Source organism: Capricornis sumatraensis, chromosome 16, assembly GCF_032405125.1.
Source record: "Capricornis sumatraensis isolate serow.1 chromosome 16, serow.2, whole genome shotgun sequence".
NCBI classification, from domain to species: Eukaryota; Metazoa; Chordata; class Mammalia; order Artiodactyla; family Bovidae; genus Capricornis; species Capricornis sumatraensis.
This window is the reverse complement of record NC_091084.1, coordinates 30,924,394-30,952,092: the sequence shown is the minus strand read 5'-3', so window position 1 is coordinate 30,952,092 and position 27,699 is coordinate 30,924,394. Positions and strand designations below refer to the sequence as shown.

At 43.2% G+C, this 27,699-nt stretch overlaps 3 protein-coding genes across 5 annotated transcripts in view; 1 reads left to right on the top strand and 2 right to left on the bottom strand.

Annotated features, from left to right (window-relative positions):
• The window catches only part of UBE4A (ubiquitination factor E4A), a 37,638-nt gene extending 30,831 nt beyond the window's left edge, over nt 1-6,807 (bottom strand). For both annotated transcript variants that reach the window (XM_068989406.1, XM_068989407.1), the window contains exon 1: nt 6,741-6,807. The gene's annotated coding sequence lies outside the window, so the exon portion shown is untranslated. The remainder of the gene's footprint in view (nt 1-6,740) is intronic.
• A 3,436-nt stretch (nt 6,808-10,243) lies between these two features.
• CD3G (CD3 gamma subunit of T-cell receptor complex) lies at nt 10,244-21,368 on the bottom strand. The gene is made up of 7 exons (XM_068989146.1): nt 21,308-21,368; nt 17,688-17,711; nt 17,035-17,250; nt 16,212-16,343; nt 15,041-15,084; nt 14,190-14,258; nt 10,244-10,353 (listed from the first exon to the last, which is right to left on the bottom strand). The coding sequence occupies exons 1-6, from the start codon at nt 21,366-21,368 to the stop codon at nt 14,208-14,210; spliced, it is 528 nt and encodes a 175-aa protein (XP_068845247.1). The 3' UTR covers nt 10,244-10,353; nt 14,190-14,207.
• A 1,939-nt stretch (nt 21,369-23,307) lies between these two features.
• On the top strand, nt 23,308-26,561 carry CD3D (CD3 delta subunit of T-cell receptor complex). Of its 2 annotated transcripts, XM_068989275.1 has the most exons (5): nt 23,308-23,426; nt 25,175-25,381; nt 25,812-25,943; nt 26,214-26,257; nt 26,496-26,561. In XM_068989275.1, the coding sequence occupies exons 1-5, from the start codon at nt 23,372-23,374 to the stop codon at nt 26,559-26,561; spliced, it is 504 nt and encodes a 167-aa protein (XP_068845376.1). In that variant the 5' UTR covers nt 23,308-23,371. The 2 variants fall into 2 exon arrangements, with proteins under 2 accessions (XP_068845376.1, XP_068845377.1); XM_068989276.1 differs by lacking the exon at nt 25,812-25,943.
• Nucleotides 26,562-27,699: the final 1,138 nt, after the last annotated feature.

Here is a 27,699-nt window from a genome sequence, read left to right as displayed (position 1 = left end):
TCCTCTGTTGCCCCCTTATCCTCCTGTTCTTAATCTTTCCCAGCAACAGAGTGTTTTCCAATGAGTTGATTCTTTCCATCAGGTGGCCAAAGTATTGGAGTTTCAGCTTCAGCATCAGCCCTTCCAATGAAAATTCAGGGATGAACTCTTTTAAGACTGCCTGGTTTATCTCCCTGCTATCCAAGAGACCCTTAAGAGTCTTCTCCAGCACCACAGTTTGAAAACATCAATTCTTTGGTGCTCAGCCTTCTTTATAGTCTAACTCTCACATCCATACATTGCTACTGGAATAATCACAGCTTTGAATATATGGACCTTTGTCAGCAAAGTGATATCTCTGCTTTTTAATATGCTGTCTGGGTTTGTCATAGCTTTTCTTCCAAGGAGCAAGTGTCATTTAATTTCATGGCTGCAGTCACCATCCACAGTGATTTTTGGAGCCCAGGAAAATAAAATCTGTCAGTGTTTCTAGTTTTCCCTCATCTATTTGCCATGAAGTAATGGGATCAGATGCCATGATCTTCGTTTTTTGAATGCTGAGTTTTAAGCCAGCTTTTTTACCCTCCTTGTTCACCTTAATCAAGACGCTCTTCAATTCCCCTTTGCTTTCTGCTATTAGGGTGGTGTCATCTGCATATCTGAGGTTCCTGATATTTCTCCCGGCAATCTTGATTCCAGCTTGTGGTTCATCCAGCCTGGTGTTTCCCATGATGTGCTCTGCATAGCAGTAAAATAAGCAGGGTGACAATATACAGCTTTCATGTACTCCTTTCCCAATCTTGACGTCCTTTGTTCCACGTCCGGTTCTAACTGTTGCTTCTTGACCTGCACACAGGTTTTGCAGGAGACAGGTAAGGTCGTCTGGTATTCCCATCTCTTGAAGAGTTTTCCACAGTTTGTTGTGATCCACACAGTCAAAGGCTTTAGCACAGTCAATGAAACAGATGTTTTTCTGGAATTCCCTTGCTTCTTCTATGATCCAAAGCAAGTTGGCAATTTGATCTCTGTTTCCTCTGCCTTTTCTAAATCCAGCTTGTACTTCTGGAAGTTCTCGGTTCACACTGTGTTGAAGCCTAGCTTGAAGGATTTGAGCATTACCTTGCTAGCATATGAAATGAGCGCAACTGTATGACAGTTTGAACATTCTTTGGCATTGCCCTTACTTACTTCCCTTAATTCATGTAGAAGCACCAAGAATTGTGTCACTGTTAGCTAACCACCACCCTACCTCTATCCTGAGGTACCCAGAGGAATGCAAAAAGTGTAATGAGCTCTTTTTATTTTTCTGTCTCCAAAACATCAATTTCTTTTTTCAACATGACACCCCCAGTTTTCCTTTGAGGATCCACTCTGCTCCCAGTCCATGTGTTCAGAAGGGATGACCTCACCCACTAGCTCTAGGAATGGGCATATGAATCTGGCTTGGCCAAAAAGAATACAGCAGTCTCTAGCCAAAGGGACTGATTCAGGAGTGGGCAATGATTCTCTAGCAAGGCCTGTTATTAGATTGGTGCAAACCTAATTGTGGTTTCAGACCATGAATTTTGTATCATTATAACTAGGCTCTAATACATCTTTATTAATTGAAATAGGAACCATTACAATCAACACATTTTTGCCAACAAGAAATAAATGTTTGTTCCTGTGGCATAAATGCTTCAGGATTTGTTGAACTCTTGGAAAGCATTTTCTGCATCCTGCAGGTTGTGGAAGTATTTTCCTTGCAAAAAGTTGTCGAGATGCTTGAAGAAGTGCTAGTAGGTTGGCGTGAGGTCAGGTGAATACGGTGGATGAGGCAAAACTTCTTGCAATGTTGATGGGAATGTAAATTGATACAGCTACTACAGAAGACAGTATGGAGATTCCTTAAAAAGCTAGGAATAAAACCACCCTATGACCCAGCAATCCCACTCCTAGGCATATACCCTGAGGAAACCAAAACTGAAAAAGACACATGTACCCCAATGTTCACTGCAGCACTATTTACAATAGCTAGAACATGGAAGCAACCTAGATGTCCACTGACGGATGAATGGATAAAGAAGTTGTTATACATATACACAATGGACTATTACTCAGCCATAAAAAAGAACACACTGGAGTCAGTTCTAATGAGGTGAATGAACCTAGAGCCTATTATACAGACTGAAGTAAATCAGAAAAAGAAAGATAAATATTGTATACTAATGCATATATATGGAATCTAGAAGGATGGTCGGAGAAGGCAATGGCACACCACTCCAGTACTCTTGCCTGGAAAATTCCATGGATGGAGGAGCCTGGTAGGCTGCAGTCCATGAGGTTGCTAAGAGTCAGACATGACTGAGCAACTTCACTTTCCCTTTTATGCATTGGAGAAGAAAATGGCAACCCACTCCAGTGTTCTTGCCTGGAGAATCCCAGGGACGGGGGAGCCTGATGGGAGGCTGTCTATGGGGTCGCAGAGTCGGACATGACTGAAGTGACTTAGCAGCAGCAGCAGGATGGTACCGAAGAATTTATTTGCAGGGCAGCAACGGAGAAACAGACATAGAGAACAGACTTATGGACATGGGGAGAGGGGAAGAGAGAGTAACGTGGAAACTTACATTACCATATGTAAAATAAGATAGCCAATGGGAATTTGCTGTATGTCTCAGGGAACTCAAACAGGGGCTCTGCATCAACCTAGAAGGGTGGGATAGGAAGGGAGATGGGAGGGAGGTTCAAGAGGGAGGGGACATATGTATACCTATGGCTGATTCATGTTAAGGTTTGACAGAAAACAACACAATTCTGTAAGGCAGTTATCCTTCAATTAAAAAAACAAAACAAAAACTTCATAGCCCAGTTCATTTAACTTTCGAATCGTTGGTTGTGTGATGTGTTGTTGGGAGCTGTTGTGGAGAATTGGGCCCTTTCTGTTGACCAATGCCAGCTGCAGCATTGCAGGTTTTGGTGTATCTCATCAATCTGCTGAGCATACTTCTCAGATGTAATGGTTTCTCCAGAATTCAAAAAGCTGTAGTGGATCAGGCTGGCAGCAGACCACCAGACCACAGTGACCATGACCTTTTTTTGTGTGCAGGTTTGGCTTTGGGAAGTGCTTTGGAGCTTCTTCTCAGTGCAACCCCTGAGTTGGATGTCACTGGTTGTCATATAAAATCCACTTTGTTGCATATCACAATCTGATCGAGAAATGGTTCGTTGTTGTTGCATAGAATAAGAGAAGACGACATTCCAAAAGGACGACTTTTTTGATTTGCGGTCAGCCCATGAGGCATCTACTTATCCAGCCTTTTCAACTTTCCAATTTGTTTCAAATGCCGAATGAAAATGGTCAGCACTGAGCTCTCTGGCAACTTCTTAAAACATGTAGTTGTAAGAGGATCAGCTTTGATGATCCTCTCAATAGGTTGCTGTCAACTTCTGATGGCTGGCCACTACGCTCATCTTCAAGGCTCTCAATTCCTTTGCAAAACTTGAACCACCACTGCATTGTACATTCATTAGTTCCTGGGCCAAATGAGTTTGATGTTTCGAGTTGTCTCCACTGCTTTACGACCTATTTTGAACTTGCATAAGAAAATGGCTCAAATTTGCTTTTGTCTAACATCATTTACATAGTCTAAAATAAATATAAAATAAATAGCAAGTAATAAGTCATTAGCAAAAAAAATTAAGGGAGAAATGCACATTAAAATGATGTATAACATAACCATATTTAAGAATGTATTCCAATATCAAGTGGTAAACTTCAACAATGCAGAAACCGCAAATACTTTTGCACCAACCTAAAAGAATCAGTGAACACTAGCTTCAGGCCTTTGGCTAAACCAACAGAAAAGGAAACTTTTTTTTTTCCTGCTTAGGTCGCTAGGCTGGTAAGACAGGAACCCGGAGTTGCCGTCTTTCCACCATCTAGTGAAGGCCTAGCCTAAAACTAAACCAACATGTAGGAAAAGACATGTGAGATGGAAAGAGAGCCTTCTCAGGTATAAAAAAGCCAATAGATTTCCCTACACTGTGGGAGCCAGTTCAAATGAGTTTTTAAAAATACAACTGAAAAGAGTTCAGATTAGTACAAAGGAGATGCATCACTTGCACCATCTATGCAAAAAGGAAGGAAATCAAAAGCCAAGAATTAGAACATAGAACATATACGGGCTCTAAGACTATCAAGAAACATAAAGAGGATTTATCATCATAAATGGCATTATTTCCTCCTTTCTCAATAATACACTGTCACATTACATAAAGCTAGCTTAAGACTTCCCTGGTAACCCAGTGGTTAGGACTTCACCTCCCAGTGCAGGGGGTGTAGGTTCAATTCCTTGTCCTCCCTGGTCTGGGAGCTAAGACCCCACATGCCTCACAGTAAAACACAAAAAACAAAACATAAAACAGAAACAATATTGCAACAAATTCCATAAAGACTTAAAATGGTCCACAAAAAGTTAGCTTCCCATGACATTTTATCTATATCAACAGGACTTATAACTTTCTACATTGTATTCCTAATGTAGATCTTCTTTCTTACTAGAAGGTAAGCAGTATGAGTACAGGCTCATACCTAATTATTTTTTTTTCTTGTGTCTGGTATATTCCATAAACACAAAATCCAAAACATGCATCAAATGAGTCAATCTTACATGTAATTACTCCTGACCTTCTTGTAATCAATAGCAGCACCCACAGTCCTAGTTTAAGGTAAGGGTTGTACTGTTTGTCTTGGGTTGCAGTGGAAGGTCAAGGTATCAGGCCAGACACTTGTGGCCCTTTGGTATCTCAGCATGTGTAGAACAGAGAATGGAAATAAAACTCTGTTGTCATCCATGATGAAAGACAAAAAGGGCTTTGCCTATCTCATTAAGCTCATCTTTCTCATATGTACTTCAAACCTGTGAAACAACTATTTTCATGGAAAAAGAGCTAACTGTGCAACCAGGAAAATTTTACATGAAAAGGGAGGATCATTTGATGAAACCTTTGTAGGGATGTCAGTTTAGATTTGGTCAAGGATCTCACAAATGTAAAGAGCACCCAGATGTGACCCACTCCAAAAGAAAGGTCTGATAAAACGGAACCTTGATATTGTTTAATATTCAGTATCACTGGGAATTTATAATCTCCTTTCAACTACCATACCATATAGCACTATCCTGTTGTCAGCCTTTGGCATGACACATCTACCAATTCTTAGAAGTTTTTGGATTTGATTTAAAAAATGCATCCTCTTTATTTATTTATTTACTTCTGGCTGTGAGGCTTGCAGGATCTTAATTCTCCAACCAGGGATTGAATCTGGGCCCTTGGCAATGAAAGTGAAGAGTCCTAACATGGGACTGCCAGGGAATTCCCCCAATACATCCCCTTTAAAAACACATTTCTGATAGATGTGCTGCAAGGCTCTACATTTATAAAAGTTGTCTACCTCCAGTCCTATACAATCTTCTTGCCCTCCCGTGAGTTAATCTTTTGTTTATAAAGAATATGGCTAATCCTCTTAAGGGAGCACTTTCAGCCTTTAAAGACATGACCACATAAATGTTTTAACATCAAACTTGGTATTGCTTTTAAACAGAAATACTTGGAATACTTCACAAAAATGAGACTGTCATAATCAAGCTTTATTAAATCATACTCCACAAGGTTTCTTTCCTGGAGAGTAATACATGTGTGTGCATGCACCCGCACGGTTGCCCAGCTGTGTCTCACTCTGGGACCCCGTGGCCTGTAGCCCACCCAGATCTTCTGTCCATGGAACTTCCCAGGCAAGAATATTGGAGTGGGTTGCCATTTCCTACTCCGGAGGACCTTCCCAAAGCACGGATGGAACCTGAGGGTTCTGAGCCTGCCTGCATTAGCAGGTGGGTTCTCTACCATGGCACCTCTTGGGAAGCCCAGAGTAATACATAGATCAAACCGAAAAAGAAATTTAAAAAATTATTTCACTGTTACATGCTCCACCCAATAACCCTTTCAGGCCTCTACATGCCAACAGATCCTTAAATTACATCAAACTAGAAGGATCTCATCAAGTTGCAAAGCAGACAGCATTTCTTCCTGGGTCCCATTTTATATGAGGGCTCCCATGTGAGACCAAAACAGCCTATGGCAGTGAGACTAAACGTACATATCCTTGTTCTTGGAGTGAAAAGCTGATTCCAAAGAGAATACGCATCAAATATAAGCTTCTGAGCTCGGTTACTTAATTTTAGAAGTGTCCTCTAAACCCAAATGCTGATGGAGCAAGAAGCAGAGTAACAGAAGAGTTTTGAGGGGTGAATGAGCACTTGCCTTAACAAATGTCAACACCTTGCCATATGGATTCAACTGGTTTGACTACAGGGACCCAAGTTTAATTTTCTCTTCTTTGGCACCAGGGTATCTGTTGTCTACTCTTTATATTTTATCACCCCAGGTTCCATAAGGAATTCGCGGCACACAGGGAGACCTACCCACTAGGGGCACGTTCTAGAGAAGGAAAGCCAAAGATAATGCAAGGCCAGGATTCTGGCCTTTTCCAGGAGCGGAATGGCAACGAGGGGCAGAAATGCCAGAAACAGGAGCACTGTAAGGGGTTCCCAAACCAGACAGGGTCGAAGTTCTTGAAGGAGAGCCAGTGTTCAGGAAAGGACAGGAGAATTTGGAGGAGGTAAGCGTGCAAAGATTTGGACTGGCATCCGACTAGGAGAAAAAAAAAAAAATCACACTGCAGACTCAATGATCCCCTCCCCTCCAGCCATATCCTCTCTTACCAGAGCCTGAAAGGCCAGCAGCGACGACACGACAGAGTCTCAGTGGCCGAAGAGCTCCCACTTCCGAGTCAGCAAGGCAACCGGAACTGACGTCATGACTAGGCGCCAAGCCGTGTGCAATTTCATCCGGGCGCCGGAAGCTGGGTGTGTCGCCCTGTGCTGGGAGCGGGCGCGCAAACATTCCCACAGCGCATGCACTAACTGGCTGCGGCCGGGCGGAAGTGGCCGGAAGCGGCCTTGGGGTTGGTTGTGTTGGGGGTGGGTCGCGTTGAGCAGGGAGAGCGGTGTTTCGGAGGTCGGTAGGAGTAAACGGGCCTGGGAAACCCATGTATCGGCAGTAGCTATGAGGTGGTGAACCCTGGCGCTGCTTAGGTATCTACGAACTTATGCTTTCTATTTTTCCCACCGATGTGCCTTACTGAAACAGCTTCTATGATTCTTCATAGATCATTTTTGTCTGTGAAGCAACAGTAGGAGTAACAATAACTGAAACTTGTGAGCTCTTATTAGGTGCCAGGCAGTATGTTCAAATATGCTGTCTTTGATTGGGTTGCAGTTTTCTTGTCAGGTGAAGAGGATGCAGATCCTCAAGGGTACTCTGAAGTTAGAGGGAAAAAATGGGGCATACTTTTCAAGTGCAAGTGAAAAGACAATACCTAGAGTGATGGAAAGTATTTGTAAATCACATTACTGATTTAAAAAAATATGTCCAATTATATTAAAAAGTCTATAACTCAACAGTAAAACCTCAAACAACTTGATTAAAGAATGGACAATGGGCTTGAATAAATAGTGTTCTATAGAAGATACGCAAATAGCCAATAAGCGCATGAAGAGGTGCTCAATGTCACTAATCATTGGAGAAGTGCAAGTCAAGACTACAATGAAGTACCACCTCATTCCTCTTAGGAAGGTGATTATGAAAAAGTAAAAAGAAAATAAGTCTTGGTGAGGATGTGGTGAGATAGGGACCCTTGTGAATGTAAACTACTGGACTACTTCAGAAAAAGTTTAGTGTTCCTTAAAGAGTTAAACAATTATCATATGATGCTGCAATTCTACTTCTGGCTAAATACGTCAAAGAAATAGTTATTTGTACAGCACTGTTCGTAGCAACATCATTTGTAGTAGGCAGAAGGTGCTGCTGCTGCTGCTGCTGCTGCTGCTGCTGCTGCTGCTGCTGCTGCTAAGTCGCTTCAGTCGTGTCTGACTCTGTGTGACCCCCATAGACGGCAGCCCACCAGGCTCCCCCTTCCCTGGGATTCTCCAGGCAAGAACACTGGAGTGGGTGGCAGAAGGTGGAAACAACCCAAATGTCCTTTGACAGATGAATGGACATACAGAATGTGGCATATACATACAGAAGGTTATTATTAAACCTTAAAAGGGAAGGAAATTTTGCTACATGCTACAACATGAATGAACCTTGAGAATATCATGCTAAGTGAAATAAGCCAGACACAAAAGGACAAATACTATATGCCTCTACTTATATGTGGTACCTAGAGTAGGCAAATTCATAAAGACAGAAAGTTAAATAGAGGTTACCAGGGACTGGGGCGGAGAAGGCAATGGCAACCCACTCCAGTACTCTTGCCTGGAAAATCCCAGGGACGGAGGAGCCTGGAAGGCTGCAGTCCATGGGGTCGCTGAGGGTTGGACACAACCGAGCGACTTCACTTTCACTTTTCACTTTCGTGCATTGGAGAAGGAAATGGCAACCCACTCCAGTGTTCTTGCCTGGAGAATCTCAGGGACGGGGGAGCCTGGTGGGCTGCCATCTATGAGGTCACACAGAGTCAGACACGACTGAAATGACTTAGCAGCAGCAGCAGCAGGGACTGGGGAGAGGGAGGAATAGGGAATTATCTTTTAATAGGTAGAGTGTTTCTTCAGAATAATGAAAAAGTTATGCAAATAAGAGCTGATGGTTGCACAACATTGTGAATGTATTTAATGCCACTGAATAGTACACTTAAAAATGGTTAAAATGGTGTTTTACTTTATTTTAACACACACACACAGACATGAATATGTACATACCAAATGTTGAGCAATCTTAGAGTGCCTATTATGTTCTAGCATTGTTTTAGCTCCTCAAGCTACAGTAGTGGAAAAAAGAATACAAGTCTTCCTTTTTGGAGTTTACAATCTGGTGAGAGTGGAGCATTTAAAATCAATGTGCATAAGGTGGATTTTTCAATAAATAGTTCCAGATTAAGTGGGTAGCTGTGTATTGAAAAGTTAGCCAATATATTAGACCTTTATACCTTGGATTAAATTAGTCTAAGATGGATCAGAGATTTAAATATATAAACCAGGAAAATGCTAGAGGAATTAATGGAAGAAAAGTTTTAAAAGAATAATCTTAGAATGGGAGAAGGCATTTTAAAATATGAAACAACCTAGAAACCATAAAAGAACAGTGATTTCTACTACATGCAAATGTTTGTAAAATGTGTGTAGAAAACCAGCCATAAGTAAAGTCAAAACCCAAATAACAACACTGTGAAAATATTTGCAATTAATATTGTAAACAAAAGATATAGTTTCCCAAATATGTAAAGGATTGTTGCAAGTCAATAAGACAATCAAAGGATATGAGCCTATATTTCATGAGCAGGAAAAGCAAATGATTCACTGTCATTTTTAATTAGGAAAATGCAAATTAAAATTAAGCCAAGATGCCATTTTAACTTATCTGATTTACAAAGTTGAAAAAGCTTAGTAGTGCACTTTTGGATTGTGTATGAAACAATAGGCACTCGTTAGAATTATGTATTGGTCCAAGCTCTATGAAGTGCAATTTGGCAATATTTCATTAAATGACAGGTGAAAATACATTATGGTCCTGCAATTGCATTTATTTGTATTTGTTACAAATAGTCTTAATGTTCAAAATAACATTTATCGTTAGAACTAAAACTATAAAAACATCTTTGTGATCTTGGGTTTGGCAAGGATTTCTTAGTCATGACACCAAGCGCACAATCCATAAAAGAAAAAAAAAAGGGTAAAACAGATTTCAGCAAAATTAAAAACCTTTGCATCTCAAAAGACACCATTAAGAAAATGAAAAGACAAATCACAGACTGGTAGATATATTTGCAAATCATATATCTGCTAAAAGACTTGTATTTGAAAATATATAAAAACGTTTACAATTCAATAGTAAGAAGAAAAACAAATAACTGAATTATAAAAGTTGTGAATACGCACTTCACTAAAGATATGATGAGAATAGCCAATACGCACATGAAAAGATGTTCAACATCGTTAGTCATTAGAGAATGCAAGTTAAAGCCATAATAAGATACTGTTTTACATCCCCTAGAATGGCTATACTAAAAAAGATAGTAATGAACTTTTGTGAGGATGAGGAGAAAGAGGAACCCCAACCACTTATCGCTGCTGGGAATGTAAAATGGAACAGCCAGTTTGGCAAACACTTTGGCAGTTTCTTAAACTGATATAGATAAATTTACCATACCACCCAGCAATCCTTCACTCCTAGGTAGCAACCCAGAGAAATGAAAACATATGTCCACATGAAGACTTGGCACGAGAATGTCCAGAACATCCATATGATTCCATTTTTCCAGAAAAGGCAAATCTAAAGGACAGAAAAGAGATTAGTGATTGCCGACTGAGCTATGAGGGAAGCCCCCAAAAGCAGCACAAGAAACTTTAAGAGACTGATGGAAGTAGTCTAAATCTGGATTATGGTGATGTTTGTACAACTGGGAAAATTTGATAAAAATTACTGAGAACAGGTGAAATCCTGTAAGGTGAGTGATTTTATAGCATGTAAATTATACCTCAATACAATTTTTAAGAGCTTCCTGGGTGGCTCAGATGGTAAAGAATCTGCCTGCAAAGCAGGAGACCCTATTTGATCCCTGGGTCTGGAAGATACCCTGGAGAAGGGAATGGCTACCCATTCCAATATTCTTGCCTGGAGAATTCCATGGACAGAGGAGCCTGGAGGGCTGGAGTCTATGGGATCACAAAGAGTTGGATATGACTGAGCAACTACAACTACTACAATTTAAAAAAATGACATTTCTACAGTCATTGTGGCATTGTAAGAGCAAAAGAACCAGCTTAAACATCCATTAGTAGAGGACTAGTTGAGAAAATTATAGGTGATCTGTACAAAGCAGCTATATTTTTTAAAAAGGAGCTCCTTTATATGTTGGTATGAAGTATTCAGATTTTATTGAATAGAATAAAATCTTGAAAAGTTCGAGATGTATAAGACAACATTTGTGTGAAAAATATGGGGACAATAATGCGCACTTGGAATTTGCTTATATATGCCGAGAATATCTCCAACATAGAGTATTTTATATATCTTGTAAGACTGTATTGTTATTGTTCAGATGCTCAGTCACGTCTGACTCTTTTCAACTCCATGGACTGCAGCACGCTAGGCTTCCCTGTCCTTCACCATCTCTCAGAGCTTGTTCAAAATCATGTCTATTGATTCCATGATGCCATCCAACCATCTCATCCTCTGTCATCTCATTCTCCTCCTGCCATCAATCTTTCCCAGCATTGGGTCTTTTCTAATGAGTTGGCTCTTTGCATCAGGTGCCAAACTATTGGAACTTCAGCTTCAGCATCAGTCCTTCCAATGAATATTCAGGATTGATTTCCTTTAAGATTGACTGGTTTGATCTCCATGCAGGCCAAGGGACTCTCAAAGTCTTCTCCAACATCACAATTCAAAAGCATCAATTCTTTGGTGCTCAGCCTTCTTTATGGTCCAACTCTCACATCCATACTTGACTACTGGAAAAACCATAGCTTTGCTGGACCTTTGTTGGTAAAGGTCTTTGCTTTGTCTCTGCTTTTTAACATGCTGTCTAGGTTTGTCATAGCTTTCCTTCTAAGGAGCTAGTGTCTTTTAATTTCATGGCCTTAGTCAACATCTACAGTGATTTTGGAGCCCAAGAAAATACAGTCTATCACTGTTTCCATTGTTTCTCCATCTATTTGCCACGAAGTGATGGGATTGGATGCCATGATCTTAATTTTTTGAATGTTGAGTTCTAAGCCAGTTTTTTTGCTCTCCTCTTTCACTTTCATCAAGAGGCTCTTCAATTCCTCTTGCTTTCTGCCACAAGGGTGGTGTCATCTGCATATCTGAGGTTATTGATATCTCCTTGCAATCATGATTCTGGCTTGTACTTCATCCAGCCCAGCTTTTCATATGATGTACTCTGCATAGAAGTTAAATAAACAGGGTGACAATATTCAGCCTTGACGTACTCCTTCCTAATTTTGAACCAGTCCTTTGTTCCATGTCTGGTTCTAACTGTTGCTTCTTGACCTGCATACAGGTTTTGCAGGGGGCAGGTAAGGTCGTCTGGTATTCCCATCTCTTGAAGAGTTTTCCACAGTTTGTTGTGATCCACACAGTCAAAGGCTTTAGCAAAGTCAATGAAGCAGAAGTAGATGTTTTTTTTTTTTTCTGGAACTCTCTTGCTTTTTCTATGATCTACTGGAAGCTGGCAATTTGATCTCTGTTTCCTCTGCCTTGTCTAAATCCAGCTTGAACATCTGGAAGTTCTCAGTTCATGTACAGTTGAAGCCTTGCTTGGAGAATTTTGAGCATTACTTCAATAGCATATGAAATGAGTGCAGTTGTGCTGTATTTTGAACATTCTTTGGCATTACCTTTCTTTGGGATTGGAATGAACACTGATCTTTTCCAGTCCTGTGACCACTGCTGAGTTTTCCATATTTTCTGGCATATTGAGTGCAGTACTTTAACAGCATCATCTTCTATTATTTGAAATAGCTCAACTGGAATTCCATCACCTCCACTAGCTTTGTTCATAGTGATGCTTCCTTAGGACCACCTGACTTCACATTCCAAGATGTCTGGCTCTAGGTGAGTGATCACACCATCATGATTATCTGAATCATGAAGATCTTTTTTGTATAGTTCTTCTGCATATTCTTGCCACCTCTTCTTAATATCTTCTGCTTCTGTTAGGTCCACACTAATTTCTGGAGACTAGTATTATTGTTTGCCTCTGGAGAAGGCAACTGGGTGGCTGGGTAGGGAGCGAGAGGGAGACCTTTCACTGCGTATTTAAACTATGTGAATTATGACTTACACCGAAAGTAAATAAAAATGTAAAAAAAGATATTCAAATAAAGGAGGTTGTTTGCCCTTTCCATTTTTCTTTTCTAGAAAAATTACTTCCAATAGGTGGCGCTCCTGAAACACCATACGAGTTTTGTTGTTCAGTCGCTGAGTTGTGTCCGACACTATGGATTGCAGCAAGGCAGGCTTCCCTGTCCTCCACCATCTCCCCCAGAGTTTGCTCAAGTTCATGTCCATTGAGTTGGAGATGCTATCTAACCATCTCATCCTCTGCTGCCTTCTCCAGGCACCCAGTTACCCAGTTAATACAAGTTTTGCTTTATTTTGAGAGAAAACACAAATTTGCTCTGATGGCCTTTCTTTTCCATTTGTCACCTTTGTGAAGTCTAGATTTAGGGCTGAAAATTTCTCTGCTAGGTTTGCTCCAAAATGTATTGCTTTGTTTCTGAGAACTGGATAGAAGGGAAAGCAACTGGATTTTAAAAAATGTAACTGGTTCAGAAAATCAAATATTGCTTGGGCCCTGTTTCCCTGATTGGAGTTTCTGTTTGATTGAATCAGAACTTCGGATCGATTGGAAAATTAATATAGGTCAGTGATTCTTTTTTTTCCCCTAATATATATATATATATACTTCACTGAAGTATAGTTGCCTTGCAATGTTTAAGGTGCACAGCAAGGTGATTCAGTTATACATATACACAAACATTACTTTAGAAATTATTTTCTGTTATAGGTTATTACTATTACTTGGGCTTCCCTGGTGGCTCAGATGGTGAATCTGCCTGCAGTGTGGGAGACCTGGGTTCAATCCCTGGGTTGGGAAGATCCCCTGGAGGAGGGCATGGCAACCCACTCCAGTATTTTTGTCTGGAGAATCCGTTGGACAGAGAAGCCAGGTGGGCTACAGTCTACGGGGTTGCAAAGAGTTGGACACGACTGAGCAACTAAGCACCTACAGCACAAACATATTATTTATATATATGTATACAAAAGTTTTCTACTATGCTTAATAAAGGCTTGAGAATTATAGATCAGTGATTCTTAACTAAGGGCGACTTTGCTCCCGAGGGGATATTTGCAGTATGTGAAGATATTTTTGTTGTCAGACTTGGGGGTGCTACTGGCATCTGGTGGAGAGAGGCCAGGGATGCTGCTATAAATCCTACAGTGCAAAGGAGAGTCATCCACCTCCCCCCACGGAATGATCAATCAACTCTCCCTACACTCCTGTCCTTATAGCTGCTTGGGGAAAGGAGATAGGCTTGGCAGTAGTTGGGAGGGCAGGTAGTGCAAAGGCACTTCCTTAGAATTAGTGTAGAAAGACATACCTAGTCTGAGTCTTGGGTTCACTTCTTCCTCAGGTGGCTGTATTGGTCATCTTCCCGTTCCTTAAGGGGCTACAAAGGACATTTTATCATCATCCTCTATGAATTATTTTATATGTATTTATTTTTTAACTTAAAAAAATTTGTAAAATTTTTTAGCTTTTACTTCCAATGTCTTTAATTTTTTTCACCTTTCTTCAGGTATATATATTTATGCTTTTGTCATTTCTTTATATTTAAGTTTTATTGGAGTATAGTTGATTTGCAATGTTGTATTAGTTTCAGGCATCAGCAAAGTGAGTCAGTTATGCATATATCCACTTTTCTTTTTTTAAGATTCTTTCCCATTTGGCCATCACAGAGTACTGAGTAGAGTTCCCTGTGCTATACAGGAAGTTCTTATTAGTTGTCTATTTTAGATATAGCAGTGTGTAAATGTCAATCCCAATATTCCAGTTTATTCCGCCCCACTTTACTCCCTGGTAACCATAAGTTTGTTTTCTACTGATGCATACTTATTGAGTGCTTTTTATGTTCAAGGTTTTGGAGTGGTTTCCTCATGGTCCTGGGGGCAGAAGAGGACAAGGATGGAGGAAGGCGCTGCGCCTAGTTTCTCTGTGTGGCCCTCTCAATATGTTCTTCAGCTTGTCTTACTAGATTCTTACCTCAGTCTCTCTCGACCGTTCTCTTTGTTTCATCCATTCTACCCAAAGGGATAACGATGCCATTGTCTGTTATGTCCTAAGCAGTTTTTGTGTACATAGTAACTTCCAAATAACTTGCCCACCCGACCCCCATTTCAAAATTTTACCACTACTAACTAGCAGTGTCTCTTTCATTTCATATTCACTTACCTGGTAGAGCTGGTCATTGTTCAACAGCGTCTGCTTGTCTGAAGCTGCACAAAAAAATAAACAAAATGTACACACAAACAAGACAGAATGAATAATAAACTGGGTTATATTCTCGCAATGGAGTACTGAATAGCAATAAGAATTAGTGAAATACATCTACACACAACATTATGGATGGATCTCACAAGCATATTGTTGAGTGAAAGAAGCCACACACAAGAGTACTTAATGTGTGAGTCTATTTACATAAGGATCAAAACCAGGGAGAATGAATCAATGTTGTTAGAAATTAGGAGAATGGTTGCTTTGGGGACTAGGTAGAGGCTGGAAGTGACCCCAAGGATTAATTTACTTTCTTTAACTGGGTGCTGAATGCATGTGTGTGTTTGCTTCATTAAAAATTTTTTTGAGCTGTATATATGTGATTCATGCACTTTTGTGAATGCAGGTTTTACTTATATAAAGAGATTTTTTTTAAAGTACAGAGGACAGGGACTTCCCTGGTCGTCCAGTGGTTAAGAATCCATCTGTAAGTGCAGGGGACACAGTTTTGATCCCTGCTCTGGGAAGATCACGCATGCCACTGAGCAACTAAGCCTGCGAGCAGCAACTACTGAACCTCTGTGCCCAGAGCCCAGGCTCTGCAACTAGAGAAGCCCCCGCAGTGAGAAGCCCTGCACTGCAACGAAGAGTAGCCCTGCTTGCCACAACTACCAAAAGCCTGCATGCAGCAGTGAAGACCCACAGCCAAAAATAAACAGATAAAATTAAATAAACAGTGAGTAATTTTTTTAAAAAGTACAGAGGACAAGTCAGAGAGAGTTGTATTTCAAAACGGGCAAATATGCTATGAAAACACCACGTGTCCTTTTCCTCCTGCCTTCAGAGTCAGAGCCTCACTGGACCATGCTCATCAGCAACACTTGCTAAGCCAGCCTCTTCTGTTGGGTCTCTTTTGGTAGGAAGGAGGCTGAGGGTCCCAGATAGCCTCAGCTCTCATCTAAGAACATTATTTTATTTTGTTTCTTGATTTATTTGGCTGCGCCGGGTCTTACTTGTGACATACGGGATCTAGTTGCCTGACTGTGGATCAAACTCTGGCCACCTACACTGGGAGCTAGGAGTCTTAGCTACTGGACCACCAGGGAAGTCCCTAAGAACATTCTTTTACCTCTTGACTGGCGAACTCCTTCCTGTCCAGCAATGAAGTAGACCCCAACAGCAAGGAGGAAAATGCTGACGATTTCAGTGAAGATAAAGCCAGCCACAGTGGCTGGATTCAGTTCAATGCAGTTCTGACACACTGTGGGGAGAGGGAAGGACAAGAATTCCTTCAACCCTGGATTTTTTTTCTCTTGAGATAATATTTCTGTCCAGGGCAGCAGGCCTCTCTGTGGGTGGTATGGCTAGGGAATTGCCTGGAAGATCCTTGGACTAAGAACTCAATGCTTTTTGATGTTCCTTTATTGTGCGGGAGTCCGGGGGAAATCCATGTGGTTTTACTACCAGCAACTATTGAAATAAACTGCTAAGTCACTTCAGTCGTGTCCGACTCTTAGTGACCCCATGGACTGTAGCCCACCAGGCTCCTCTGTCCATGGGATTTTCCAGGCCAGAGTACTGGAGTGGGGTGCCATTGCCTTCTCCGTTTGAAATAAAAGGAAGACCATATCCCATTCTCCATGCTACAGTCGCTCAACTTGTAATCTCCCCTGTCTCCTTTACCTATCTTAACTTGGTTTGTATAAACTGCTGACTCCTCCAAGCAGTGGGGCCTACCCAAAGGTGAGCCAGGCTTTATAAGACAGGCTATGCTTTTTCAAAATGTTGGGGGAACTGCTTTGTTAAATTAAAAAAAATATAAGCTGAGATTAAGAAAACTGACTCTTACATTACTGTTTAGCGTCTATGTCTACACCCACCCCAGACAAGAAGCTCACCAGAGCAGCCGGTACTGCTTAATTTCACATAAGCAAACCAAAAGGGATACATACTTCTATAATATATTTGGAGTGATTTTGATTCGTTACTTGATCCTTTACATTCATATATTCCTCGAGGGTCTTTGGTACTACTTCCAAGATCCCAAGTAAGTTTATTTGTGTCTCCAGAACCTATTTCTTCCATATCTTTAAGCCATGTGATCTTTTTTTCATCCGTGACACAAATCAGAATTACAGAACCATCTTCTCGATTGTCATCCACTTTTACTGAAAAAGGAAATGCATGTTAAGATCTTGCCTCTGAAATTCTCCCTGTCTCGGGGCACACATGATTCACAGGGGAATCTGTTTAGAATTCCAGGTTCTATTCAATAGTTCTGGGGAAGCACTGAGAGTTGGCATCTCTAACACACTCCCAGGTGAAGCCAGTGCTGTTGATTCATAGGTGGTGCTTTGAGTAATGCCTAGCTGCTAGGGCCCAGTTTCTCCTCCAAGCACCAGACAATTAATTGTTTAGCTCCAGGAAACCCAGGGAGGTCAAGACTGGCCACTGATTTGGTTAACAATGGAAGGATTTGCTCTCTATCCTTTATCATCCCATCCCTTCTAAGCTGTTCACTTGCTCCTATAGGACTGCCGTTGTGAGAGGCCATATTTCCATGAATTTCCCCAGTCTGATGATAGAAAGAAGACATTTCCCTTACCTTCTCTCACATAGGCCATAGTACCTGTAGAGACAGAAGACAGAGGATTAGCTGCACATGGAGTCCTTCAGATCTCCTGATGTATCATTTCCACAGTCATTTGAGGCCAGGATGAAGAGAGAGAGCCTAATCCATGTGAGTGACAGTATCTGTACTTGTTTCCCTGGATGGTAGCCTAAACCACCAAACTGAATTTAGGGTGTTGTATAATAAAAATTTGTCTAGTCTTTGTTCTGGGCTTCTGGGAGGGAGTTTCTCAACCCTTGGAATTTTATGAATGATAGGATTGCCTTTGTGTTTCTTGGTGGACCCTTGGATCATACATGAATTTATGTTAAAGAGATGACTCAGGATGGGACAGGTCAAGTCTAAACATGTGATTAGAGAATCGGGACTTTGAGCTCTCGGAGGTGGAGGAGGGACTGGATATTGAGTTCAGTCACATGATCAATGATTCAATCAATCATGCGTATGTGATGAAATCCCAAGAAAAACTCAGTGGCACTTCCTAGTTGGTAAACATATCAACATGCCAGGAGGTTGATGTATTTTAATTCTGGAAGGAAAAAGCATGGAACCTCTGTGGTCAGGACCCTCCCAGACTTCACTCTATGTGTCTCTTCATTTGTCTAGATCTAATTTTTTTTTTTTAATAATGAAACTGTACTAGTAGTACAGGGCTTTCCTGAGTTCTGTGAGCTGTTCTAGCAAATTCTGAGGGGGTTCTTGGGAACTCCCCAGATTTGTAGGCAGTTCATCAGAAGTGTGGGTGGTCTAGGGATCCCTGAACCAATGCCTCCTTTTTTAAGTGAGGGTAGTCTTTCTGGGGACTGTGCCCTTCACCTTTGGGGTCTGATCCCAACTCTGGATGGTTAGCACTGAGCAATTGTATTGCACTGTATGTAAGGGTATTGCCTGTACAGTGCGGAATGCTCTGTTCCTTTAGCAGCTAAAGCCTTGGAAAAGATTGGGTGTGTATTAGCTAAAGTCTTTTAGAGCAGAATTACTTCTATAATGTGCAGCTTTGGTGACCCACTTTTTTGTGTGTGTGTAAATCCTGAATGTCCCGAAGGAGTTTAGCCACTAAATAGCCCTCAAATCTGTCTCAAAACTCAGAGTGGTAGAGTTGCATGCTGGACATACTATAGAGAACCAACACTGGAGTTCAACTCAATTGGATTTAATCCAAACACTTACCGATCACTATTAAGTGCCTGACATGAAGAAGGAGCATGGAAGAAAAGGGTGGTGATACAAATAACTAGTTGTTGCTTCTGAAGAGTTTACAATGAAGTGGAAAATAACCCACAAATGTAATAAATGTAATAGTACTTATAAATTATCATTTAGTACTTGCATAAATGCATATGGAAAGGGGTAGAAACTATTGATTTTGGCCAAGGGTGAGGAACAGGAAAAGCTTGACAGAGAAGATAGCAGTCTTAGAACTTCACACAGAGCTGAACTGAACTGTTTATGAATATCACTTAGCACAGCACCTGAAACATGGTAGGAGCATTATATGTTTTGAATGAAAGTATGAATGGATAAATGAAAAAAAAAAAGCAAGACAAAGAGTTAAGCAGATTTCTAACTAGCTCTTCTCCCCAGCAACCTGGTCACTGTGAAAGAAACAAAGAGTCCTCTCTCATTCTAATCCTGATACCATAGAAAAGACAGTACAATTGATTGCTGACATTTAAAATTTTGATTATCTGAATTCTAGTTCCTTCTAGGACTTGAGAACTCATGTAGCCAGATTTCCTAGGTTGATGGCTGAGAGAACTGAACCCAGAGGGAGGAGGCATCGCCAAGTTCACCTGGCTCATTGGTGACTGAGCTGCACACAGAACTCAGGTTTCTACGGCTCAGTCCAGGGCTTTTTTTTGCTCTACAGAAATAGCTGCCACACAGGCTTTCAGCACTACCCCTCACCCTGTGTTGTCTTCAGTTGGCTCTTTCTCTATTCCTCTCAGAAATAATTCTAAACTCCACCGTCTCTTCTAGTCCCCCACTCAGTCATCACCCAGCTCAATTTTAGCAGGTCACATTGCTGCCCACTTCAGTTCAGTTCAGTTGCTCAGTCGTGTCCGACTCTGCGACCCCATGAATTGCAGCACGCCAGGCCTCCCTGTCCATCACCATCTCCTGGAGTTCACTCAGACTCACGTCCATCGAGTCAGTGATGCCATCCAGCCATCTCATCCTCTGTCGTCCCCTTCTCCTCCTGCCCCCAGTCCCTCCCAGCATCAGAGTCTTTTCCAATGAGTCAACTCTTCCCACTTAGTTCATTGAAAACATGGATGCTGTAATGGCTCTTTCTTCTTCAGCTTCTTTTCCACCCACAAGCATCTCTAAGGCTGGAGCCATCTGCGCTTCCTCTCTTCTAGTCTCAGAGGGGGAGATTGCCTTGTTCTCTGTGCCCTTGATCCCACTCCTGACTGCAGCCTTCAGTATCAGTTCCAGGGCCTCCCTCTACTCACCGTCTTCTCCTTTAGCTGGGAAATGTGCTCAAGTTTCTTTCACACACAAACACATTTCTTCTTAGAGTCTGCTACTTGTCCACTTACCACTCAACCTCTCCAGCCTTCTCGTCCAAACTTCTTTAAAGAACATTTTACATTTGCTGCTTTTTCTCCCCCTTGCCCTCCACCTTCTACTCATTTCCATTTGGCTTCCACTCACACTACCTCACTGAAACTCCTTTACATCATCCATGATCTTTGTTTTGCCAAATCCCACAGACTTAAACTTTTAAATATATTCTTCTATCAGTGGATGTATCTTTAGCATTTCATACTGTTGGCGATTCTCTCCTTCTGGAAGTTCTCTACTCCCTCGGTTTCTATGGAATTGCACTCACCTGATTATTTAAGCTCTTTGATCATTCCTTTATCTCTTTCCTGACATTTTTTTCCTCTAACTTTCCTTAACAGCGATATCCTCACAGTTCCATCCTCAGCCCCTTTTCCTCACATCTCGCATAATGCTTGAATGATGTCAACAACTTTCAATGTCTAGAGTCCATATTCCAGGCATCGACCCAGTTCATCCACTTCCTACTGAATTTCCAAATGAATATTCATACAAGTACCCTATATTGTGCTTTATACTCAGTCTGGAAATGTTGAAACTTATCACTTCAATCAGACTATGAGCTCATGGGGGGCAGGGGGTTATTATTTACCTTTATATTCTCCTAGCCTGATACATACTAGGATCGACCTCACACATATTTGTTGACCAGCTGACCGACCGAGTAAGTGAATGCTCTATAAGTCTACTCCTAGCCGGAGCTCTGAGTTAAGGAATACAACCTGTTTCTTTTCAGGCTCCTGGCCTGTGCCCTTTGGGCTACATTCAAACCTAAGATGGCGGCATCCGGGTCCTCTCTCAAGTCAGTAAAGTCCTCTGTTTTGATTTCTTAAGGGACAAGCATTCCACCTCTCCCACGGAACACTGCTTCTCTCTAGCACAGAAACTTCTTTTTTGCCCTTCCTTCTTCGAACTTCAGGGTGACATCTCAAGGTTAGGGGATCCCAATACTCTTGTCCCCGCGGTGATGGGCTTCTTCCCTTGAGCCCTTCTCCGGGCTGTCAGACCCCCTAGTGGGCCCTTACCTTGAAGAAGAGTGACAGCCAGGATGAGGCCAGCCAGACGCTTCCCTTGCTGCATATCCATCTCTGTTCTCCGCAGAAGCACTGAGCAACCTGCAGCAGCCAGCCAGCCAGCCTGTGCTAGCAGCTAGCCTGGCCCCGCCCAGCATCCTTAGGGCTGGGGCCCCTGCGAGCCTCCACCCTGGGCTGCTGGTGTGGGCAGTGGGTGGGGGCAGGGCTCAGGAGGGCTGCAGGTGCAGATGTCTCTGACTTTCCGTTGGGGAGAGGAGCGTGGGAGGTGGAGGGGAGGGAGCGGGACAGAGTGCTGGATTTCCATCTCAGAGACTCGGCTTATACAGAAAGCGCCCTTGGGTGCTGGGTGGGAGGTGGCCTGGGCCCCTTTCTTCATGAGGAGGATAAACACTTCCGCCATTATCTGTTACTCGGAGCTCAGCCAGTTGTTGCCTGTTGCTAGCTGTTGTTAGAACTGATGAACTTCGCTGGGAACCCTTAGGTGCTTAGGGCTGGAGCTCTGAACAGAGAGCCACCTCAGTCCAGGGATTTTTTTTTTCACTGCTCTTTGAAGATGAGATCGTCAAAGTGGTGCCTGCCTGGAAAGGAATAGATAGGATTATTCCTCCAGGACAGGATATGCATTTCCAGGGACAGGGGCCTCAGCTGAATTCCCAGGATCTCAGGCCCCTCAGCCAGTTAGCCAGTGAATCAACGAAAACATACAGAGCTCTCTTCAGGGGTTTGGAAAACAGAAGCCAGCAAGGCATGTACAATCTCTACCCTCGGGTAAAGTATAGTCTAACTGCAGCAGTGTAGACAGTTTTGGATCTCCATATCCCAAAGGGAAAAACTCCATTTGTCTCCTGGGGAAGCTCAATTGTGCCTGCAAGTTAATCATATTGCTATTATTATTTTTAATATTCATTTATTTATTTGGCTGTGCAGGTCTTAGTTGCAGCACGTGGAATCTTTGGTCTTCTTTGTGGCATGTGAACTCTTAGCTGTGGTGTGTGTGATTTAGTTTCCTGACAAGGGACCAAACCTAGGGCCCCTGCATTGAGAGTCTTAGCCACTGGACCATAAGGGAAGTCCTGATCATATTGTTATTAATAACTCTTACTTAGCACATGTAAAGTGTCAGTATTAAGTGTTAGTTAATAGTTAGTCAGTCATGTCTGACTCTTTGCAACCCCATGAACTGTTGTCCTCCATGCTTCTCTGTCTATGAGGTTCTCCAAGCAAGAATACTGGAATGGATTGCCATTCCCTTCTCCGGAGGATCTTCCCAACCTAGGGATCAAACCCAGGTCTCCTGCATTGCAAGCAGATTCTTTACCGTTTGAGCTACAGGGAAGACCTATGAAGTGTCAGGCACCATACAAACATTCTGTTTGAATTCTTTTCATGATACTGAGGGAATTAGTCTCTGGAGAATTCTGTGACTGGTGCAGACCCAGCAGGTAGACAGTATTGGAGCCAGGATGCAAATCTCTCATTAGGGGGCCCCCAAAGGCCAACCTCCCACTGATAAGAAGCTACTTAGTCTGGTACCCCAGGAGGCCAAAGAAGGAGCTCGGGCAGGGTCCCAAGCAAGACCAGAAAAGGAAGGAACCTAGCTGGTATGGCTTATAGAATAGGATTCACAGCTTCTATCAAGGGTTTTGAGAAGTGGCAGTTTTCAGATGGTGAGTAAATGTAATGATGTTGCTGACAGGAACTTAGTTTCTTATTTTTCATCAGCAACTCAAGAAAGGACACCCTGAATCTCCTTCTATTTCCTAGAAGTCTTGGCATCCTTTTCCATAGCCTCTGCTTCCAGCTTCTACCCCACCTCCACACTCCATACTCTGAGAGAGAGCTATTTGCAGCTGCTTCTTTCCTACCCCACCCCCAGCCTACCTCTACCCCAGCTGCTCCTGTCACCAAGAGCAGACAGAGAAATAGGCGTTTTCTAGTTCCTCCCCCACCCTTTACTTTTTCCGGGTACCCGTGAATCAGTTGGGGAAAGGCGGCTTTAACCCCGGCTGATAGTCTCTGACCTGTGTCTGTCTCCTGGATGAATTCTGCTGGGAGATGGAGCACAGCAGGTGTCTCTCTTGCCTGATACTGGCTGCCCTTCTCTCCCAAGGTAAGGCTTCTCCGAGTGCACTGGGACGTCGTGGGGAAGGGACCTGAGAGGGACATTACCACCTGGAATGAGGTCCATTTGAAAGTGCCTCAGTACACCAGTGTTGTCAAGGAGGGTTATGTTGGGATGTAGCACAGGGTCTGGGAAGCACGGGCTCTTGGCTCTGACTGACTCTAACTAGGGCGGCATCTTGGCCTACAATGTCTCTCTGAAGACCTCAGGCCAGAGATCTATAGGAAGTTTTGTAGTAGATGTGCGCCTGAGCCTAGGGCTGGTACTGGGAGCTTTGTTCCGTCTAGGGTAGATAGCCTCTGGGGTCCAGGACTCAAGCTCATGTGGACACCATACATCACCACCTGGGGCCATGGCCCAGCACTCAGGGGAATGCTTTAAGAGAGAAGTTCAATCGCGGCTGAGCAAGAGCGAGGGCAGATTTGGGGTGATAGAATGACGCACTTAGCCCAGTTTGCATGGTTTTAAAACTGATAGCCTGATGTTCCAGGAATTCCCTCAGTTCCAGGCAAACTGGCATGAGTGGTTACCCTAGTAGTCAGCTTCTTTAGGAGATCCAGGATTTCCACTGGGAATGGATCCCCAAGGAAGACATGAGTGTATGAGGTGAGCATCTGATGTATGTGTGTCTCCCTGAGAATATATGCATGCTTTCTTCACAAGCACAAGGAATGGCTCTGTGGGGGATTTTCTAAAAGATGCTCTTCTATCCAAATTGGTAACTGACTATGAATCTCAGGGACAATGTAGATTCCACTTTTCCCTGGGATTGGAGAGATACATTCCAGTGCTTCTGTGGGCTGTGGATTGTTCTCAGTCAGAGCAATTCAGTGGTCCTAAAAAGATGCTGCGCATACATCCAACCCTTAAACTCCCCACAAGACTTGACTTGTGTGGAGACCCAAGAAAGGATTCAATAAAAAAAAATTTTTTTCTGACCCTCTCCCCCAAGCATGGGTAGAACAACTAAAAATCTTTACATGGGATTTGCCTTAGGTCCCCTTTTGGACCACTGGAATGGTAATTCATATTAGCTTCCCTCTTACCCCCAGCCATCACTGGCCCTGAGAAAGGCTTTGGTAGTACCATTCCCTGGGCAGTGGTTGACCATGAGTGAGGAGGAGGGAAAGAGGATGAGAAGTTGATGTTGGAGTGTGGCAGGTGACTGGGAAGTAGAATTAGATGTTTTCTTGGAGAAAAAAATATGTGGACATCTCCAATTGAGAACCATTCTTCTGCCTTTCAATATCTCTTGGGTGTTTTAGCATTCTGGGCTCCCTTCCTACTTCTATTCAATGATCTGAACACATTTCCATGAAGGTTTTAGATTAACCCAACTCCATGATTTCCTTTTTTGCTCTGTGTTCATCAGGGCCTGTCCTCTGTTTGGATTACATCATCATGTCCTTCTCTCTTTTTTTAAATGGAGTATAATTTCTTTACAATGCTGTGTTCGTTTCTGTTGCACAATGAAGTGAATCAGCTATATGCATATATGTCCCCTCCCTCTTGGACCTCCCTACCACCCCCTTCTGTGTCCTTCTTGGCCTCTGCAGTTTGTGGGATGCCTGCTGAAGCCTTTCTCTTGAGACTTCTGTCTCTCTCAGCAGAAACCTCGAACTGTTCTACACTTGGGTAGTGGTCCTTCTTAAGTAATGAGCCTCAGCAGAACAGTGGTCTGGTGCAGACTAAAGAGCTGGCTCCAATCGTGGTGGTTTTTTTTTTTTTTTCCTTAGTGAATCCCCGTGCTCTAGAAGTGATGGAACCTGAGGACAAAGTAATTTTGAAATGCAATTCCAGCATCACATTGCTACAAGGAACAGCGGGACAAGAAGTGTCAGACAATAAAACTCTGGATTTAGGAAAACGTATTGAGGACCCAAGAGGAATGTATCAGTGTGGTGAAAACGCCAAATCATTTACTCTGCAAGTATACTATCGAAGTATGTGCTTCCAGGATCCTTTGGGGGTGGAATAGGTGGGGGCTTCTGGACATGAGAACTTCCTAGCTGGAGAGAGCTCCAGTGTACCAGTCTGTGCTCTCAACAAACTGGCCTGCTCTTGTAAAGATATGAACCAGATTTTGAAGCCTTGAGTGGGAAAGAGCTTAATGGTAAATGAGCAATAGTAGTCTTGTGACCCAAGCAGTAGGGGCTTGGTCTGGAGCGTGGTTGGCCTACTGCCTTTTTTAAGTTCCTACAAACCTGAGACTACTCCTTGGACTGAAGGTTAAAGTTGGATGTAGCAAGGCTCTTGGCAGGCCTTTTTCCAAGTTTGGGTCTTGACCTGAAAGCTCTTGTGGCTGCCCTAAGAGGCATGGTTCCCTGATCTTGAAGACCCTCCCCTTCTCTTCCGGCCTCCCTTCCCCCACAGTGTGCCAGAACTGTGTGGAGCTGGACTCAGCCACCTTGGCAGGCCTCATCATCACCGACATCATTGCCACTGTGCTCCTTGCTTTGGGTGTCTACTGCTTTGCTGGACATGAGACTGGAAGATTCTCCAGGGGTAGGTAGAAGGGACAGAGCATGTGCATGTTGTGGCTGTGTGTGCGTACCTGCTAAGGAATGGGGCTGGCATTGGGTTGTGCCTCATCTGGGTGTCACCATTGCAATCTCCTAAGGACTCCTACAACTGGTTACTGACATAACTTGGGTGCCCACAAAGCTCATGCAAACTTCTGAGGGTGTTTGTAGCTGTGGTCCCCCGGCAGCATTCATGGGCCTCCCTGTGCCACCTCCTTGGCCCTTGCTGACCCTCTTTCTCCGGTTCTTCTAGCTGCTGACACTCAAGTTCTGATGGGGAATGACCAGCTCTATCAGGTGAGCCCTGAGGGGAGAGAGATGAGACTGGGGGGAGGAGCAAGTGGGGATGGAGAGCCTGACACTAAGTTTAATGTGCATGCGTGTGTGTGTGTGTGTGTGTGTGTGTGTGTGTGGGAAGGTCCTAGTGGGGAATTCATCACTGGGGAGTCCCATGAACTCTCACCTCTGGGGTCTGCTGGGGTTCCCCATGGGAGAGTTCTGACCCTGCCTCCCTGATCCCCCTTCTCTCTCTTAGCCCCTTCGAGAGCGCAATGATGCTCAGTACAGTCGTCTTGGTGATAAGTGGGCTCGGAACAAATGAACCCGACACTGGTGGCTTCTAGGCCCATCAGTTATCAACTGGATCTTCTCTCCTTGCTCAGCCAAGAAAGATGTCCTCCTCTGCTTAGCAGGCGCCTGGATTTTTGAAGGTTCCTGGGCATGCCATGGGAGCGGCCCTGCCTGGCTGGGCCCCTGCCCTTACTGCCCACCTGTGTCCTTCCTTCATGACTTCCGTCCTCTGCCCCCATGGACTGTGTGACTCTCACCATATCCTGGCCCACTGGTGTTTCTGTCCCACTGGTGGGCTCCCTGGATGCAGGACCGGCCCTGCTGCACTCTCTTGGCTCCAGTCCCGTTACAATCCTTTACAGCTTTGACTTCCTCACCACAGGCGAGGACGGGCTGCTGTCTTTATGTACACAGGCCACATAGAAGTTTCCATGACATCACAAGCAGAGGTAGCAGACACCAAGAGCCCTGGGGAATCACTTCTAATCAAGGCTCTGAGAATGTGTATGATAAAATCCCACTTCTGCTAAGGGGTTGGCCCTGGCTTTATGACCCCTGTGGACCGGTAGCCAGCAACTATGAGGGAGTTTCAGTCAAGGCCTCTTTAGTACCCATTTCCCTGTATAGAAGGTACCATTCTGTTTTCTTTCCCCAGAACCTGTCCCTGCTCCACCCTGCCTTCTGCATAATAAACTGGCATCAGAAACTCTTCATCAGTTAAAACATATGATCTTTTTCCACCCGCTTGGAAAGCTGGAGTCTGAGACTGGGTGGGGAATCGGGAAATTTTCAATAGATGTCATCTTTAGCCATTGGGTTAGTAGTTCTGAAACTTTGGGATTTATTTTTAAAATACAGTGACTTCCCTGGCAGTCCAGTGGTTAAGATTCTGCACTTCCAATGCAGGGGGCTTGGGTTCAATCCCTGGTTGGGAACTAAGATCCTGCATACTGCAAAGCCAAAAAAAAAAAAGAGTAAGCACAACTTGGAAAAAAAAAAAATACACACTTGGGTCCCATTTGGGAACATGCATGGATCCCCAGGTAATTCTGAAGCAGCTCCAATTCAAAGACTCTCTGGTTTAGGGAAGAATTGAAGCCACTTCTTCTTTTGTGTCCTTTATGCCCGTTCCTGTCTACCATGGGTGGGAAACCCTCTTTCTATTCTCT